This window comes from Myxocyprinus asiaticus, chromosome 37, assembly GCF_019703515.2.
Source record: "Myxocyprinus asiaticus isolate MX2 ecotype Aquarium Trade chromosome 37, UBuf_Myxa_2, whole genome shotgun sequence".
Taxonomy (NCBI): domain Eukaryota; kingdom Metazoa; phylum Chordata; class Actinopteri; order Cypriniformes; family Catostomidae; genus Myxocyprinus; species Myxocyprinus asiaticus.
Window position 1 is genome coordinate 5,785,475 of NC_059380.1, and position 18,527 is coordinate 5,804,001.

The 18,527-nt window shown below is 38.3% G+C and overlaps 1 protein-coding gene across 5 annotated transcripts in view; it reads left to right on the forward strand.

The window, feature by feature from the left end:
- The window catches only part of LOC127427564 (eukaryotic translation initiation factor 4 gamma 3-like), a 94,191-nt gene that overhangs the window by 74,033 nt on the left and 1,631 nt on the right, over positions 1 to 18,527 (forward strand). For 3 of the 5 annotated variants that reach the window (XM_051675198.1, XM_051675200.1, XM_051675201.1), the window contains 13 exons: positions 639 to 777; positions 1,794 to 1,897; positions 2,221 to 2,311; positions 3,149 to 3,269; positions 6,327 to 6,544; positions 7,905 to 8,023; positions 12,064 to 12,236; positions 12,415 to 12,540; positions 15,496 to 15,577; positions 15,795 to 15,893; positions 16,112 to 16,258; positions 16,341 to 16,422; positions 16,734 to 16,880. In XM_051675198.1, coding sequence (XP_051531158.1) covers positions 639 to 777; positions 1,794 to 1,897; positions 2,221 to 2,311; positions 3,149 to 3,269; positions 6,327 to 6,544; positions 7,905 to 8,023; positions 12,064 to 12,236; positions 12,415 to 12,540; positions 15,496 to 15,577; positions 15,795 to 15,893; positions 16,112 to 16,258; positions 16,341 to 16,422; positions 16,734 to 16,880 — 1,648 coding nt within the window. The remainder of the gene's footprint in view (positions 1 to 638; positions 778 to 1,793; positions 1,898 to 2,220; positions 2,312 to 3,148; positions 3,270 to 6,326; positions 6,545 to 7,904; positions 8,024 to 12,063; positions 12,237 to 12,414; positions 12,541 to 15,495; positions 15,578 to 15,794; positions 15,894 to 16,111; positions 16,259 to 16,340; positions 16,423 to 16,733; positions 16,881 to 18,527) is intronic. The other 2 variants (XM_051675199.1, XM_051675202.1) reach the window with 1 other exon arrangement.

Sequence of the window (18,527 nt, forward strand, 5' to 3'; positions counted from 1 at the left end):
CAACCGATAAAAAATCAAAACCTGGCTGCCTCTGTCAGAATGCTTACAATGGGCCCTGGTTGGATCTTCCAGCAGGACAATGATCCAAAACAAACATCAAAATCAACACAAAAATGGTTCACTGACAACACAATCAAGGTTCTGCCATGGCCATCCCAGTCCCCTGACCTGAACCCCATAGAACATTTGTGGGGTGAACTGAAGAGGAGAGTCCACCAACATGGACCTCTGAATTTGAAGGATCTGTTGAGATTCTGTATGGATGAATGGTCTCAGATCATTGGTCTCAGTGTTCTCCAACCTCATTAGGCATTATAAGAGAAGACTCAGAGCTGTTATTTTGGCAAAGGGAAGTTGCAAAAAGTATTGAATAAAAGGGTGCCATTAATTATGGCCAATGTGTTTTGGAGAAATATTTAATAATGAGAAATCTCCCCTGTTTTGATTGTTTTACTTCAATTAAAAGTTAGAGTTTTGTGAATTTTTTGAATGAAAGATCAAAAGGCTAAACAATGCAGATTTTTTTTTCACAGCCTTCTTTGCACATATTTACCAAGGGTGCCAGTATTTTTGGCCAATACTGTAGCTGAGTTCCCCAAACCTCTGATCTTTCTGTGTGTATATCATTGTACGTTTAGCATAACTGGGTGTCCCGGAGGGCAGATCAGGGCCCCAAGACAATAGAACAGATCCATAAAGAGGCCAAGCTGGAGGAACAGGAAGAGCAGAGAAAGGTTCACCAGCAGCTTCTGTCCAAGGACATCAAAAGAAGGCCAGGTAAGATCTACAGCTTCTTTACAGTCTGCAGTGTTTTTTTTTTTTTGTTTTTTTTTTGCCAGAGCAGGCCAACTACAGTGCCACCCAGAGGACAAAAACCTCATTCAATGTTTTGGGAATATCCAGAGATAAAGATGGAAAAGGTTTAAATTTGCTAAAAATGTTTTCTTAGGGTAATTTCTGACCTGGGACAAGTATATTAATTTATTTCATTATAAAACTAAAATTTAATAAAAATAAAAAATAAAAAAAAAGTTTTTGAAATTGATGACTTGGACCAAATAATAAAGAAAAGCAGCCAATAAGTGCCCAACATAGATGGGAACTCCTTCAATACTGTTTAAAAAGCATCCCAGGGTGATACCTCAAGAAGTTGGTTGAGAAAATGTCAAGAGTTCATGTCTGCAAATTCTAGGCAAAGGGCGACTACTTTGAAGATGCTAAAATATAACACAGTTTTGATTTATTTTGGGTTTTATTTAGTCACAACATAATTCCCATTGTTCCATTTATGTTATTCCATAGTTTTGATGACTTTACTATTATTGTAAAATGTGAAAAATATAATAATAAAGAATGAGTTTTTTAAAACTTTTTACCAGTAGTGTGTGTGTGTGTGTGTGTATATATATATATATATATATATATATATATATATAATTGTTTAAGAGAATGAACAATTTAAAACAAATTGTTCCTCCTTTTTCTTAACGGGTCAATTTTGACCCATATGGGAAGAACCTGTTGTGACCTTTTACTTTCTGGATGTTACACAGCTTTAAATAGTTTTTTGTACATCTGTGAATTAAATTAAATGTAGCCCCTAGCACCATACTGTCCTCTAGCTTCCCCACCTGTTAGCATGATTTTATATGATGGGGCTAAAGGGATAATATTTCCAAGTGGCCCTATGGCAAGTGATACAGTTATGTGTTATGTTCGTACAGAGTATGAAAGTGGTGTGGTGTGGCGTGAAGTGGTTTGTGTAACATGCTATCCTGTTGCTGTGGTTTCAGATCAGAGAGATCAGCGCTCACAGAAGGATGAGACGTGGAACACGGTGCCCACCACTAAAAACAGCAGAACCATCGACCCCACGAAAATCCCCAAGATCTCTAAGGTGAAGAGATGGGTTGCTACACAAACATACAAAATCATCTCATTCATAATCGTCAGTTATTGATTCATCAATGCATACAATGAATGTGAATCAGATTTTTAAAATCTGATGTGTCAGCATAAAATCCAAAATGACAGGTTGCACTGCCACCTGCTGGCTATGATCTCAGTGGTCAAGGGCAGCAAATGAGGATGCTATTGGCACCACATGTGCTTTAGCAATCCATAATAAGGCATTGCAGAATTTGTGATGTTGTGATGTGGTAGTAATAGCTTTTTTTGTACCTGTTATGATCCTTGAATCCAATCCAACCCCCACCACAGCCTCAAATCGATGAAAAGATTCAGTTGGGTCCACTGGCTCAGATCAACTGGGTAAAGGGCAGCAGTGGTGGAGCCAAAGCCAGTGACTCTGGTGAGGACACACACACACATTTCTTCAGTGGTCCCAAAAATTATTAGAACACTTAATTCACACTTAAAAGTGTATGAATATCATTGTATCAGATAACAAAATATGAATTTTCTCAGAACTAACTTTTTATAGAGTAGACAGTCATACACTTTTAAGTGTGGCTTAAATGGATAGTTCAACCAAAGATAAAGATTGTGACATCTACTCGCATTGTTCCAAACCTGTATGACTTTCTTCCTTCTGCAGAACACAAAAGATATTTAGAAAAATATCTCTTTTTTTTTTTTTTTTTTTTTTTTTTTGTCCATAGAATGAAAGTCAGTGGGGTTCAATGTTGTTTTGGACCCCACTGACTTTCATTGAATGGACAAAAACAGTTGAAACGTTCTTCAAAATATCTTCTTTTATGTTCCGCAGAAGAAAGAAAGTCACAGGTTTGGCACGATATGAGGGTGAGTAAATGATGACAGAATTTAAATTTTCACTTTTGGGTGAACTATCCCTTTCAGTGTCTAAATGCTTTTTGGAGCCGCTGTAAAACTATTTGAGTGCATATTTTTTTTTTTTTTTTTTTTTTAAACACCTTGAATTGACTCTGCATGCAGGAAAGTTAGGGACATTAATTTATACTTTATGATTATGTCATTGCTGCATTTCTGAGGTGTGTTTTATACTATGTCTGAGTTCGGAATGGCTATATCTGTCTATGGCAGAACTAGTAAGAGTAGTATGGTAGTATACCATTCCGAACTCGACCTGTGTTTATTACCATACACTGTGTTGCATGTTCTATTTCTGCATTTGTGTGTGTGTAAATGTGTATTCCCATGTTTCCAGAGTTGACACGCTCTGCCGGTGGCACCCTGAACCGTTATTCAGCACTGCAGTCATCCACAACTCAGCCCAGCCCACCTACAGTCCAGAGCTCTGATTCTGATTCCAGACGCTCACTTGGATGGTAACTAACATCTGAGAACACAGAAGCTACAAAAAAAAAAAAAAACAGATCTTAAAATCTGGGGCCGTATGCATAAATCTTCTCAGAAAAGCTCTTAAGAATATTCTTAAGCTTTGACTTAAAGGGTTAGTTCACCCAAAAATTAAAATTCTCATGATTTACTTCCCTTTAAGCTATCCCAGATGTGTAAGAACCAAAGTGAAGATTTTTATAGCAGATTTCAGCTCAGTTTGTCCATACAATGCATGTAAATGGGTGCCATCAGTCTGCTGGCTGTTTGATGGTCCAAAAGCCATATTTAGGCAGCATAAAAGTAATCCACACGACTCCAATCGATCAATTAAAGTCTTCTGAAGCAAACCGATAGGTTGGTGTAAGAAACAAATCGATATTTCCTTTAACTTTAAATCGTTGCTTCTGCCAAGCGCTGTATTTCTGTTTGAAATGAACTAACTCTCGCATGACATTTGTTCCTCTGTTGTAAACAAAGCGCACGCTTCCAACTTCTCGCATGAACGCACCATTGCGCTTACGTCACTGATGCGTCGACTGCTGGCATGAAGCGATTTTTTTAAAGTTAATAAAGTTTCAAATATCTATTTAGTTTTTACACAAACCTATTGGTTTGCTTCAGAAGACATTAACCGATTGACTGGATTCATGTGAATTACTTTTATGCTGCCTAAATATGCCTTTTGGACTGTTAAACAGCCAGCAGACTGATGGCACCCATTTACATGCATTGTATGGACAAACTGAGCTAAAATCTGCTTATAAAAATCTTCACTTGAAGATGCTGAAGAAGGAAAAGTCATACACATCTGGGATGGCTTAAAGGGAAGTAAATCATGAGAGGATTTACATTTTTGGGTGAACTAACCCTTTAAGTGTCAAAAAATTCTTAGCAAAGAATAGGACTTGTGTAAGAGTAGGAGCTATTTATAAAGATACTAAAAGCAACTTTCAGCAAAGTCTAAGCCTGGTTCTTAGGTGCTGACAGAGGTGACACTTAAGTGTTGTGAAATAAGGACTACAGAGATGTCAACCCAAAATGGCCGCCCTCAACCACTGAATCAGCCAGTAGTGAGCCTGCAAGGGTAATATGACCCCGCTGGATTGACACCATTCATTCATGATTTAATACAACACTTTAAAACAATATTTTAACAATAAGTTATTTTCTGTTGATTTTAATTTCCTGTATTTTAAAACATTCCACATCTTGCCGAATGTTGTCCTCAAACAATGTGCAAATTGAAGGCTACAAAAAAATCTAAATGCTAAATCTTGCAATATAAATTGCATATGCTTTTCACGTTATCAAAAAAACAATTCTTTACAGTTTTAATGTAGAAGGATAATTTAAATCATGAAATGAAATGATCAATAAATATAATCCCATTACAGTTACATATAAGATTTACAGTTCAATTTCGTGATAACTCTGATGTTCAACATGTCAGTAATATTTTATCGTAGCACTCCATTTGGTTGAGCGGTATTGGTGCACACTCCATGAAGTAAGCCTATTTACTTTTTTTATTTTAGTTTAATTTTTAATTTTATTTTTTAGGCCTATTTGAAGTACTAATGACTTGCTTGCTGTTTTGGACAAGTTGTTTTGTGAAAAGGGAGTGGAATCTTGCGTGACTTTGAGTTTATAATATTTACAAATAAAAATAAATCAGTAAAATGTAAGTTATGAACTGGTGAACTGGGATTAAACATCTCTCAAACACATTAAACTGCAGAAGGAATCTGTCAAAGCAACTAACAGCCCACACAAAACTATGAACTTATTAAACGTTTTTTTTCTTGGGTTGGGCCTTTTCTGATGCAGCTCTGTACCATTTTCAAATGTCTTTTTTTCCCATCGAAACACGTTTTTACTATGTAAAGTGGCATCACTGACGGAGGTTGCAGTGCTAGTGCAAAGATATTCAGCTAAACGTAATTGAATTCATTGTTGATTATTGATTTTTATCATTTTAGTGATATTAAGATTTTATTAATTAGTTGTTACAGCCCTCTGAAAGCTTAGGCATGTAGCCCATAACATTCAAATGCCTAATTCACAACAATGAGTTTCACTGGGGGGGCCTGGGTAGCTCAACAAGTAAAGACACTGACTACCACACCCGGAGTCGCAAGTTCGAATCCAGGGCGTGCTGAGTGACTCCAGTTAGGCTACCTAAGCAACCAATTGGCCCGGTTGCTAGGGTGGGTAGAGTCACATTGGGTTAACCTCCTCGTGGTCGCTATAATGTGGTTCTCACTCTCGGTGAGGAGCATGGTGAGTTGTGCTTGGATGCCACGGAGAATAGCGTGGGCCTCCGCACGCGCTAGGTCTCCGCAGGTGCTCAACAAGCCACATGATAAGATGGGCGGATTGATGGTCTCAGACGCGGAGGCAACTGAGATTCGTCCTCCACCACCCGGATTGAGGTGAGTCACTACACCATCCCGAGGACCTAGAGTGCATTGGGAATTGGGCATTCCAAATTGGGGAGAAAAGGGGACAAAAAAACACCAATGAGTTTCAGTGTATTCATTAAATGAAACAATTTGCTGCAATTAAAAAAATATATTGATGGATTTCATTGCGCTCAACTACGAAACACATTTGCCCAAATTCCACTATCATAAGTCAACACATTCTTTCTTTGTTGTAGAGTGTATTGTCTCCACGGAACACAGTCATCGTGCTACTCCTAACTAGGTTAGGATACCTCTCCAGCACTCTTAAACAATTTAGAAGCTGAGACCAAGTCTTCACACTTATCAAACTTTATGAATCACAATTATTCTTAAGTCTAGGAATAAAAGTAAAATTACGTCATTTTTAGAATTTTGAAACACTAAGCGGCTTTATACATATGGCCCCTGATCTCTTTTCATTTAATTCACATTGAATTCCTATTACATGTAATTGCATTGGTCTTAGTAAAAGTCCTGCTAAATTGGTGCTAAATCAGTATGCCATATACAAATTCAAATGTATATAGTAGCTTTACTTATATTGTTTAATTCCTGTTTTATTTTGTGTGCTTCTCTTAGTCGAGGCAGCACTGGTCGGGAGCGCAGTGACAAACCTGTGAGTTTGGGGCCGTCTCGACTTGGGCCCTTAAGCAGAGGTAGCAGCAATAAGGAGTTTACAGACAGCATGGCCCCTGAGGAATCACGCAGAGAGGGGCCAGACTCACAACCCTTACTTCGTAAAGCCAGCATCTCGGACGACAAGAGTGAGGCCGAGAACAGCGGAGCCACTGAGACAAGTAAGGAACGACACGCACACAAAATAAATAAATAATGAAAATTCTGTCATTATTCACTCACCCTTATGCCGTTTCAAACCTGTATGACTTACACATTTTTTTGTAAGTGGGTGGACCTCTATACTGTGCCTTTAATTACATTGTGAATATTTTGAAGTGTCCCCCTTTCCTCTGCCTTAATGTGTCAATATTTGCTTATTTACACAACCTAATAAATAGATGCAAAATTACTGGTACAACACGTCAATGTATAAAAAATAAAGTGAGACAAAACCACGCAAAGTGGATCCATTATTTGAGTGCTGAGCAGATTCGTGTTTAGGCATAACTGGATATAGCGCCACGCAGACCACAAAACATGAGCGCCTCAGTGCAGAAACGAATGACTATTATGTGTCAGTTCTTTTGAATCTACAATGCATCTAGAGCAGAGGTACTCAGTGAGCAGGCTCCGGTCCGGATTCGGACCAAAGGACAATTCAGTCCAGACCGAGATCTAAATCTTTGTGCTAGTTATCTGACTACTGGATAAGTGATTGTGTAAGCATACGTGTATACGCACGTGGAGCGGGAATAAAGCGTCCAGCACTAAGTTCTGTATTCCCCTCCGCGCACGTTGCCTCTCTCCCCACTATAGACATGAGGCCTCTCGAGTTGAAATCTGAAATTATCTCATCATTTGGCAACAGGCTGCTGAGGGCAGTAAATGCAATAAAAATTGCATTTTATTTTTTTTATTTTTTTCAACTATTTCTTCCTCAAATGTAGGAAGCACTAATGAAAGAGTTAAGGATTTGAAATCGTAACTGGAATCTTTCTTACATTTCTTATGATTCCCATCCATAGCCTCGACCCATTTCAGTTTACCAAAATTGAACTTTTTTTTTTTTAAAGAAAGACATTTTTCTAACTATATTTATAACAGAACTATGATAATGTATGTCAGCTATTTTGCGTGCAAAAACAAAAATGCTGTTTCTTTTTATTTGCAATTTGCAAACTATACGTCTGTTCCGGCAGCTTTGATTGGGTTGACCAGCTGTCAATCTGGGGGGTGCCAGTGCCAGCTTGGCCCTTATGTAGCCTCGCCCCTGCTTTTTTCATATAATGAAAGAGACCCTAGCCCTAACATCTCCTTTTGTGTTCCATGGAAGAAGGAAAGTCAGACAGGTTTAAACTAACTTAAGAGTGAAGTAATTATGACAGAATTTTCATTTTTGGGTGAATTATCCCTTTAAAGCACATTAAAGCTGCATATCCAATGAATGCGTAAATTTACCTGATTACGTACTGAATGAGTTATTATAAATACACAAACTATATATTGCAAATATTGTAATCCTTCACCATTGTTCCTCAGCAGTGAAATCAGAGCCGCTGGTCACTGGTGTTTCAGAGAAGCATGTCCTGACGGAGGAGGACATTGAGAGGAAATCCAAGTCCATCATCGATGAGTTTCTGCACATCAATGACTACAAGGTACAATATCCTGTTAAACTGTTGGTAATAAAAACCTCTCCACATTTACAGTGAAAAACAACAGGTTATATTTGACACAGACCATTATAGGGCAAGTTTCCTGTGTGTGTGTGTATATACAGTTGTGCTCAAAAGTTTGCATACCCTGGCAGAAATTGTGAAATTTTGGCATTGATCTTGAAAATATGACTGATCATGAAAAAAGTCTTTTATTTAAGGATAGTGATCATTTGAAGCCATTTATTATCACATAGTTGTTTGGCTCTTTTTTTAAATCATAATAATAACAGAAATCACCCAAATGGCCCTGATCAAAAGTTTACATACCCTTGAATGTTTGGCCTTGTTACAGACACACAAGGTGACACACACAGGTTTAAATGGCAATTAAAGGTTAATTTCCCACACCTGTGGCTTTTTAAATTGCATTTAGTGTCTGTGTATAAATAGTCAATGAGTTTGTTAGCTCTCACGTGGATGCACTGAGCAGGCTAGATACTGAATCATGGGGAGCAGAAAAGAACTGTCAAAAGACCTGCGTAACAAGGTAATGGAACTTTATAAAGACGGAAAAAGATATCAAAAGATATCCAAAGCCTTAAAAATGCCAGTCAGTACTGTTCAGGCACTTATTAATAAAGACAATTCTGGGATCTCTTGATACCAAGCCAAGGTCAGGTAGACCAAGAAAGATTTCAGTCACAACTGCCAGAAGAATTGTTCGGGATACAAAGAAAAACCCACAGGTAACCTCAGGAGAAATACAGGCTGCTCTGGAAAAAGACGGTGTGGTTGTTTCAAGGAGCACAATACGACGATACTTGAACAAAATGAGCTGCATGGTCGAGTTGCCAGAAAGAAGCCTTTACTGTGCCAATGCCACAAAAAAGCCCGGTTACAATATGCCCAACAACACCTTGACATGCCTCACAGCTTGTTTGGAGAGGGGTCAACAAGGCCTATAGTGAAAAGAATACCATCCCCACTGTGAAGCATGGTGGTGGCTCACTGATGTTTTGGGGGGGTGAGCTCTAAAGGCAAGGGGAATCTTGTGAAAATTGATGGCAAGATGAATGCAGCATGTTCTCAGAAAATACTGGCAGACAATTTGCATTCTTCTGCACGAAAGCTGCGCATGGGACACTCTTGGCCTTTCTAGCATGACAATGACTAAGCACAAGGCCAAGTTGACCCTCCAGTGGTTACAGCAGAAAAAGGTGAAGTTCTGGAGTGGCCATCACAGTCTCCTGACCTTAATATCATCGAGCCACTCTGGGGAGATCTCAAACGTGCGGTTCATGCAAGACGACTAAAGACTTTGCATGACCTGGAGGCATTTTGCCAAGATGAATGGGCAGCTATACCACCTGCAAGAATTTGGGGCCTCATTGACAACTATTACAAAAGACTGCACGCTGTCATTGATGCTAAAGGTGGCAATACACAGTATTAAGAACTAAGGGTATGCAGACTTTTGAACAGGGGTCATTTAATTTTTTTCTTTGTTGCCAAGTTTTGTTTTATGATTGTGCCATTCTGTTATAACCTACAGTTGAATATGAATCCCATAAGAAATAAAAGAAATGTGTGTTTGCTTGCTCACTCATGGTTTCTTTAAAAATGGTACATATATTACCAATTCTCCAAGGGTATGCAAACTTTTGAGCACAACTGTGTGTATATATATATATATATATATATATATATATATATATATATATATATATATACAGTACTGTGCAAAAGTCTTAGACACATAAGATGATTCACAAAAGCATTTGTCTTAAGATGGTTATTTATATCTTCAGCTTTAGTGTGTCAAAAGGAAATATAAATGTCAGACTCCCAAACATTACTTTTGCAAATAGAAATTATTAGAATAGAAGAACAGGGCGCTCTGCAAGAGATGTCATGGCCCCCACAGAGCCCCCCACTGAACATTGTGTCAGTCTGAGATTACATGAAGAGACAGAAGAAATTGAGACAGCCTAAATAGATAGAAGAACTGTGGCAAAATCTCCAAGAATCTTGGAACATCCTATCTGCCAACAACCAAGAAAAACTGTGTCCAGGTGTAAGTAGGAGAATTGGTGCTGTTTTAAAGGCAAAGGTGGTCATTTAGCTTTTTTATGTTTACTGGACTTTGTATGATATTAATTGATAAATGAAAACTATTTGTCATTATTTTTGAAGACATCCTCACTATGCAATATTTTTCACCAGTGCCTAAAACTTTTGCACAGTACTGTGTGTGTATATATATATATATATATATATATATATATATATATATATATATATATATATATACAGTGCTGTGAAAAAGTATTTTCCCCATCCTGATTTCCTCTGTTTTTGTGTATATCTCATACTAAATTGTTTAACAAATTCAAACAAAATCTAACATAAAACAAAGGTAATCTGAGGAAACACAAAATACAGTTTTTAAATGATAATGGTATTTATTGAAGCAAAAAAGTTATCCAATACCAACTGGGCCTGTGTGAAAAAGTATTACTAGTTACTAAATTTCCAAATCTATGAAACTGCATTCATAATGGGGTTCAGCTGAACTAGACACACCCAGACCTGATTACTGCCAGCCCTGTCCAATCAAATCAACACCTAAATAGAACTTTTTCAGCAGCATGAAGTTGGCTAAAAGGTCTCACCCAGTAGCTCACTATGCAAAGGTTGAAAGAAATTCCAGAAATGATGAGGAAAAAGGTGATTGAAATACAGCACATCAGTCTGGGAAGGGTTAGAAAGCTATTTCAGAGGCTCTTGGACTCCAAAGAACCACAGTGAGAGCCATTATCTACAAATGGAGAAAACTTGGCACAGCAGTGAACCTTCCCAGAAGTGGCCTACCTTCCAAAATTCCTCCAAGAGCACAGCGACGACTCATCCAGGAAGTCACAAAAAAGCCAAGGACAACATCTAAGGAACTGCAGGCCTCTCTCGCATCAACAAAGGTCACTGTTCATGACTCCACTATCAGAAAGATACTGTCTAAAAATGGCATCAATGGAAGAGTGGCGAGGCGAAAGACACTGCTAACCCAGAAGAACATAAAGGCCCATCTGAATTGTGCCAAAACACACCTTGATGATCCTCAAACCTTTTGGGAGAATGTTCTGTGGACTGATAAGTCAAAAGTGGAACTGTTTGGAAGACAGGGGTCCCGTTACATCTGGCGTAAATCAAACACAGAATTCCACAAAAAGAACATCATACCAACGGTCAAGCGTGGTGGTGGTAGTGTGTTGGTGTGGGGATGCTTTGCTGCTTCAGGGCGGCTTGCAATAACGGAGGAAAACATGAATTCTGCTCTCTACAAGAAAATCCTAAAGGAGAACATCCGGTCATCAGTCCATGAGTTGAAGCTCAAGCGCAGCTGGATTATGCAGCAAGACAATGATCCAAAGCATAGGAGTAAGTCCACCTCTGAATGGCTCAAAAGAAGCAAAATTAAAGTATTGGAGTGGCCTAGTCAAAGTCCTGACTTGAACCCGATTGAGATGCTGTGGCGGGACTTTAAATGTGCAGTTCATGCTCAAAAACCTCCAATGTGGCTGAACTAAAGCAGTTCTGCAAAAAAAAGTGGGCCAAAATTCCACCACAGCGTTGTGAAGGACTGATCTCCAGTTATCGGAAGTGTTTGGTTGCAGTTGTTGCTGCTAAAGGTGGCACAACCATTTATTAAGTGTGTGTGTGTGTGTGTGTGTGTGTGTGTGTGTATGTATATATGTATGTATATATATATATATATATATATATATATATATATATATATATATATATATATATACTGTGTGTGTGTGTGTGTGTATATATATATATATATATATATATATATATATATATATATATATATATATACACACATATATACATATATACACATATATACATATACACACACTTAATAGCTGGTTGTGACCATAAAGCTGATCATTATTGTGTTTGATTCAGGGTGAACTAACTGAATATCTGCCTTTGTGGTGTTATTAATGTGTTTGTGTTTTTGCTTTGTACAGGAGGCAGTGCAATGCGTAGAGGAGATTGAGCAGCTCACTTTGCTGTGTGTGTTTGTGCGTATGGGCCTGGAATGCACACTAGAGCGCAGTCAGATTGCCAGAGAACACATGGGACTGCTCTTCTATCAACTTATTCAGAAGGGCATCCTACCCCATTCTCAACTCTACAAAGGGTGTGTATGCTGTATCTTTTTACATCGATTTTCCAGTTGAGGATGTCCCTGAAGGTCCCTAAAGTTTTTTCATCCCTGGCTCACTTTTGGGGATGAATTAGCCTTGTATGCTTTGAAATCAATACTTTTGGGTGGTGGTAGTAAAACTGTATGTTTTGCCTGTTTCATTGCATGACAGGTTTTCAGAGATGCTGGAGCAGGCTGATGATATGGCCATAGATATTCCTTTCATTTGGCTTTACCTGGCTGAGCTGATCAGTCCAATACTGAGAGAGGGAGGAATCGCCATGAGAGAGCTGTTCAGGTCAGGACAATACTCGGCAAACCCTGAATGGAATGCAGATTTGTGTTTTGGCTTCTGTTTGTTGGCTTTGTGCAATTTGTGACAAAAGGACATTCCACCCCTGAAACTGATTTACATGTTGATTGAAGGAATGTTCCAGTATTAATTTAATGTTGGTTACCACAAAAAATAATTTCGACTTGTCCCTACTTTTCTTTAAAAAAAGCAAAAATTGGGGCCTGTCTAGCTCAGCGAGTAAAGACGCTGACTACCACACTTGGAGTCGGGAGTTTGAATCCAGGGCGTGCTGAGTGACTCCAGCCAGGTCTCCTAAGCAACTAAATTGGCCCAGTTGCTAGGGAGGGTAGAGTCACATGGGGTAACCTCCTCGTGGTCGCTATAATGTGGTTTGCTCTCGGTGGGGCGCATGGTGAGTTGTGCGTGGATGCCGTGGAGAAACGCGCTCAACAAGCCACATGATAAGATGCAGGGATTGACAGTCTCAGACGCGGAGGCAACTGAGATTCGTCCTCCGCCACACGGATTGATGCGAGTCACTACGCCACCACGAGGACTTAGAGCGCATTGGGAATTGGGCATTCCAAAAATCGGTGAGAAAAAGGGGAGAAAATAAAATAAAAAAACATCTGTTAACAAATGTGTGTAAAATGATAAAGTCAAAAGATTTAGCTAGTTCATATTCTCAAATATTATTAATAAAAATGTCAAACGAGAAAAGAAACGCCTCAATAGACAGTTCTATGTTATCTTAGTGTTGCACAGTAGTCTATACTGTTGTCTTCGTACTACCACCACGGACTCAAGCTTTATGATACCGGTGGTACCATGGTGTTATTCATTAAATACAGTTGTATGTACTTACCTAATACTTATGTAGCGAGATGCTTACACATAGTTGAGAGGACACAACCGCCAAAGACCTCCATGGCTGGGGGCCATTCACTCGAAATGTGTCCGTCTTTTTATATATAATGAATGTGCTAGATGGACATCTTTGACCGTAGTGTTGTCTTTTTTTCAGCATCTTGTTCAGTAACAACAGTGCTGGCCCTGCCTATTTAGTGACATATGCGGCTGCATAGGGTCCTCGCGGCCACCCCCTACCACGAGTTCAGTATAGTATAATAAATAATTATTTGAAATAAGTGTAAATAGCACTGGGCACACAGCCCACCTATATGCACGCCAATAGTCAGATAGAACCTGTCAAAACTTATAATAATAATACACTTTGGAGATGTAACTATGTGAATTTGACTTATTTACTCTAAGGTCTTATGTAGCGACATTAGTTAGTCAGCTGATTAGTTGTATGGGCGATCCGGGTTCAAGTCCACCTTTTGTCGATTTCACTATTCTCCCCTTATCAATCCATATAAGCAAAGACAAACAGTGTCTGTGCATGCCACCGAAAAGTCATTCAAAGTCAGAAAGCGAGGGTCTTGGCAGCAACTAGGTTACCCGTTTGCTGGACCTGAAGAACCATTCTCTCTAAAGTCGCACTCGGCATTTAAAGACAGCTTTGACGAGGTACCATAACGTGACACATCAGGTGTGTTTCTTCCCATTGCCAGCAATGTAGTTAATTTCTGTTATGCACCAGGGTGTAAATAGCATGTGCCACTATTTACAGTAAGTATAAATATAATCTACTGTAGCCTACCACACCTTAATTTGGTCATTTAATCAGTTCTTATTCATTTGCACAGAATTTCATTAACTATATTTATTAAGTTGTGCATGTGATATGTGTGTTTGGTTTGTTATATTATGTTCTTTCTTTTTTGTATTTCTGAAGTAGTTAGAACAGGTGCTGATAAACTACAGTTGATAGTTTTGCATTTTTAAGCTTGATGCTTTTGAATAAATAGACTTGTTTATTTGCACAAATTAAACTTGCTTAGTTATTGATGTTAGGTGAGTTTGGATAGGTGTACTTGTAAGTAGGGGGGCCTACAAGTACACATATCCCAGAGTAACAATGTATGTTTTAGATGCTGTGTACGTTTAAAAGGATATTCAACCTTTAAATCGTGTCTCAAGACACCCACGTTCGGTGTTATTCGATGCACTTTGTCTGTTTTAGCCCAAGAATGTTAGTCATCATCAGTGCTTGGCATAAATCAAAAATTCGATTGCTCATTTTTGCATTCGAATGTGCACTTTTATTATTTATGAATTTGACGAATATTCAAATTTTAATTTGACGGCCTTACATTGTCATGGCAATGAAGTTGTAAAATTTGATATAACTTTACACAAAAAAGGTAAGTGATTTTATCACACTAAATTCATGTTAACGCACATATTATTTACGTCTTGTGAAACAGTGAGTATTTAAACATTTACGGATTGGCCCCATTCACTTCCATTGTAAGTGCCTCACTGTAACTCAGATTTTTGTTGTTGTTCTTTTTAAGAAAAGGAGGGACAGGTCAAAATTAATTGTTGTGGTAATCAACAATATGCCACAAATGCTGTCGATTCAGCTTAACTTGTATTGAACCCAGAATATTCCTTTAAGTTTAATAATTGCATTTTCTGAAGTGGAATCTTCTTTCTAATGAATCGTTTAAAAAAAAAATGCATGCACTGTTAAAGCTCCGGTTAAAAGTCAAGTTAATTCTTATTCTGAAATGATCTTCAGAACTGTGTGACCGAACTGTGAAGCCAAGTTCTACTGCTGGCTGACATGGAGAAAAAGTTTTAATTAAATGAATTACCTCAGGAATGAATAAATAACCTTTAGATCTAGCTATGATATTTTTTGTATTCCCAATAAATTGGGCAGCATAATTCAATACTAAATATAAATACATAAAAACACAGCAGTGACTCAGCTCAGCAATTCTGAGACGGCGGGTTTCACTGGGGGCTTTAACGGTTTGGCAGCGCACAGTAGTTGCAGTGATTCCAGGTCCTTGCATCTAATGGAGATTTGTTTTGTTTCTGCAGTGAGTTAAGTAAACCGCTACTCCCTGTGGGAAGAGCTGCCATCTTATTCTCTGAAATACTGCACCTACTATGCAAACAAATGGTAAGCTCAAATATTATTGATATTAGAGCGTTGAGTTCATCTTGATCCAGTTGTCATCAGTTGTTTGAAGCTCCTGCATGAAACTGCCAATATAATCATTTTTCATACACAAGCAAAACTGTGAAGTATAATGTGGAGTGCAGTAGATCTGTGTATTGTTGTGGGTTTTGTGAGGGCATGTGTTTGTGCATTTACATGGTGTCTGCTTATCCTAAAGAGCCATAGGAAAGTTGGAGACTTGTGGAGAGAGTCGGGGCTGAACTGGGGCGACTTCCTGCCGGAGGGAGAGGATCTTAATGACTTCATCTCACAACAGGTGAGCGAGCAAACCCAACATTCTTTCCTAGACACATAAATCACTGTAGGGAAGCCATCAGGAATGGAAATGAAGTTTAAAAGCTAATAGACATGGACTAAAAGCCACAGAACTCCAATCTTTAAAAGAAGCATAATGGAAGTATCAGACACCATTTGAGGTCAAAGAAATGTAAAGCATTGTTTAAATAATAATGTCTTTGTTTTCTTTTCTAATAGAAATTAGAGTTCACCATGTCAGATTGCTGCTCTATCTCCACGGCCCCAGATAAACTCAACCTCACTCTTGAGGAGCTCTTCCAACGACTGGAGCACCTTCTACTTGAGGACATGGCCAGTGACGAGCAGATCTTTGACTGGGTCGAGGTGAGGCTGAGAGTATAAAAAGTAAATGAAAAGTTTGCTAAAAAAAAAAATCACATCTGTAATGTGTTGGTATTCTTTTCAGGCTAATTTAGACGAATCTCAGATGAGTTCCTCTTCATTTTTGAGAGCTTTAATGACAGCTATATGTAAGGCAGCAGTTAAAGGTAAGTGTTTTGATGCTTACGTTTACATGCACAACAGTACTGACAACGCAAGAAAACCATGTTTGCCACGTTTGAAATCATGGGGGTTTTTCGCTAATTTTGATGTCAGAAGGTATACAGGCATGCGCACGACTGCACCACATTTCTGCACCACTACCGTCACCAAATGGAATTGCAAAAATAAACATTACTTTTGCTTTTCTGAATACACCCTCCTTCTCCCATTGATCAAACCAACAGATAGTCCCTTATTGCCCTGTTAATCTTTCTCTTCCCAGTTGATTTCTCTCATTTATCCCTTTCTTCTCCAGATGAAAACACTTCCTGTCGAGTGGACACTGCTATTATCCAGAGACGCCTGCCTATATTACATAAGTATCTTAACTCAGATACTGAGAGACAACTACAAGCACTATATGCTCTCCAGGCTTTGATCGTCACCCTGAATCAACCACCTAGTATGTTGACATTTCTCGTTCTTTCTGTCATTGCACGTTCATAATATTTTTGTTGCTTTATTTTTAACATATTGCATCTGTTACACAGAATGTCATGTTATAATTTGAACTTGGGATAGTAAAGAAGTGTAGGTTAAGGGGACTGTTTTAAAAAATAGTCTTAAAACCATGTCCTAACCAAGCAACAACTAATTTGTCCATCCACGCAAAACTGTGACATTGCATTAAGGGGCGGACACACTACACTTTGCGCTCTATTCACTCCCATTCAAACGCATCTGAATGCAGCAGAAGGGAAATGCAAGCTCATGCGAAGACATTTCATACTACGCTGCGTACCAAAGTTCAAGCTTGGTGACCTCTGAACTGTGAATTCGTAAAACGAGAACATGCTACCAATAGGAGACTAAAACATCACACACTGACCTCTTGGCTCAATTCAAATGATACTTATTTCAAAGCTGCGAGATTTATTGTTGCAGGAAAGTGAGTAGACAATATATTTTACAATTTTTAATATAATATTATTTGTTTTTTGTGATCTATTATTTACTTACACCAGAAGTTCTCCTGTGTGACATCATATCCTGGTCCGTTGCATTGTACGAAAAAATTGTGCACGCTCAATGCCTAGTGTGGCCGCCCCTTTATACGATCAGAACATAGTTGATTTTTAATATACAGGTATGTGCAGTGTTGGTTAAATTACAAAAAAAATATATATATATATATATATATATATATTCACTGCAGATAATTACCACTCTAAAATTGTAATCGGATTACTGACTTTACTGATTTACTTCATAAAAAAGTAATCACATAACTAATTTAAATTAACTTTTAAGTTAGTTTCTAAAACACTTTTCACAGAAAAGCTTTTGTTTTTTCTGCACAACAAATTTAAAATATTGTCTATCCAGTATTTCCTCCTTGTTCGTTGACTCGTTAAGAAGCGCACGTACTTAAGCAGTCACAAACTGCAAACAGATGTACATAATAACGTAATTGAAAGTCAGTAACTATAATCTGATTACAAGAATTTGAAATGTAATGCGCTACACTACTTTTTATACTAAAACAGTAATTAGATTACAGTGATGATCTAGATAGGTCAACACAAACTTTGATGTTGGCTTGAAAAAGCCTGGCTTGAAAGTTTACAAAAGTTTTTAAAGCCTGAGGTTAAGGTTTTACAGACCTTACAGTAAAGCCCAAAGTATGACCTGTAGACGCTGAGCGTCCGCGTACAGGACGCTTGACAATTTCGTTATCAGCAGACTACGCAAGCACTGAACGTGCTTTTTGAAGGTGCAGAATGCGCCTGCGCCTGGAATTATTTGCACAAATTAGTTGGTCCACAAGGTGGCAACACTCACATTTGAGTCATTGCTGTCATGAAGAAGTGCTAGAAGAAGATACAATCACTGGTAAATAACAGGAGACGAAGGTAAAAACAACAGCAGTAAATGTGCACATCAGGAGAGCATGTGTAAAGAGGTCAGGAAATACCTAAAAGGAATATAAAGATACCTTTATGGGTCTAAAACTCTTGAAGAGAAATAGTCCAGTGTCTTATAGCAGTTGTAGCACGCATGCGCCAACCTCATGCGTATGCGCGCACAGTTACAGATGGAGTATACTTTG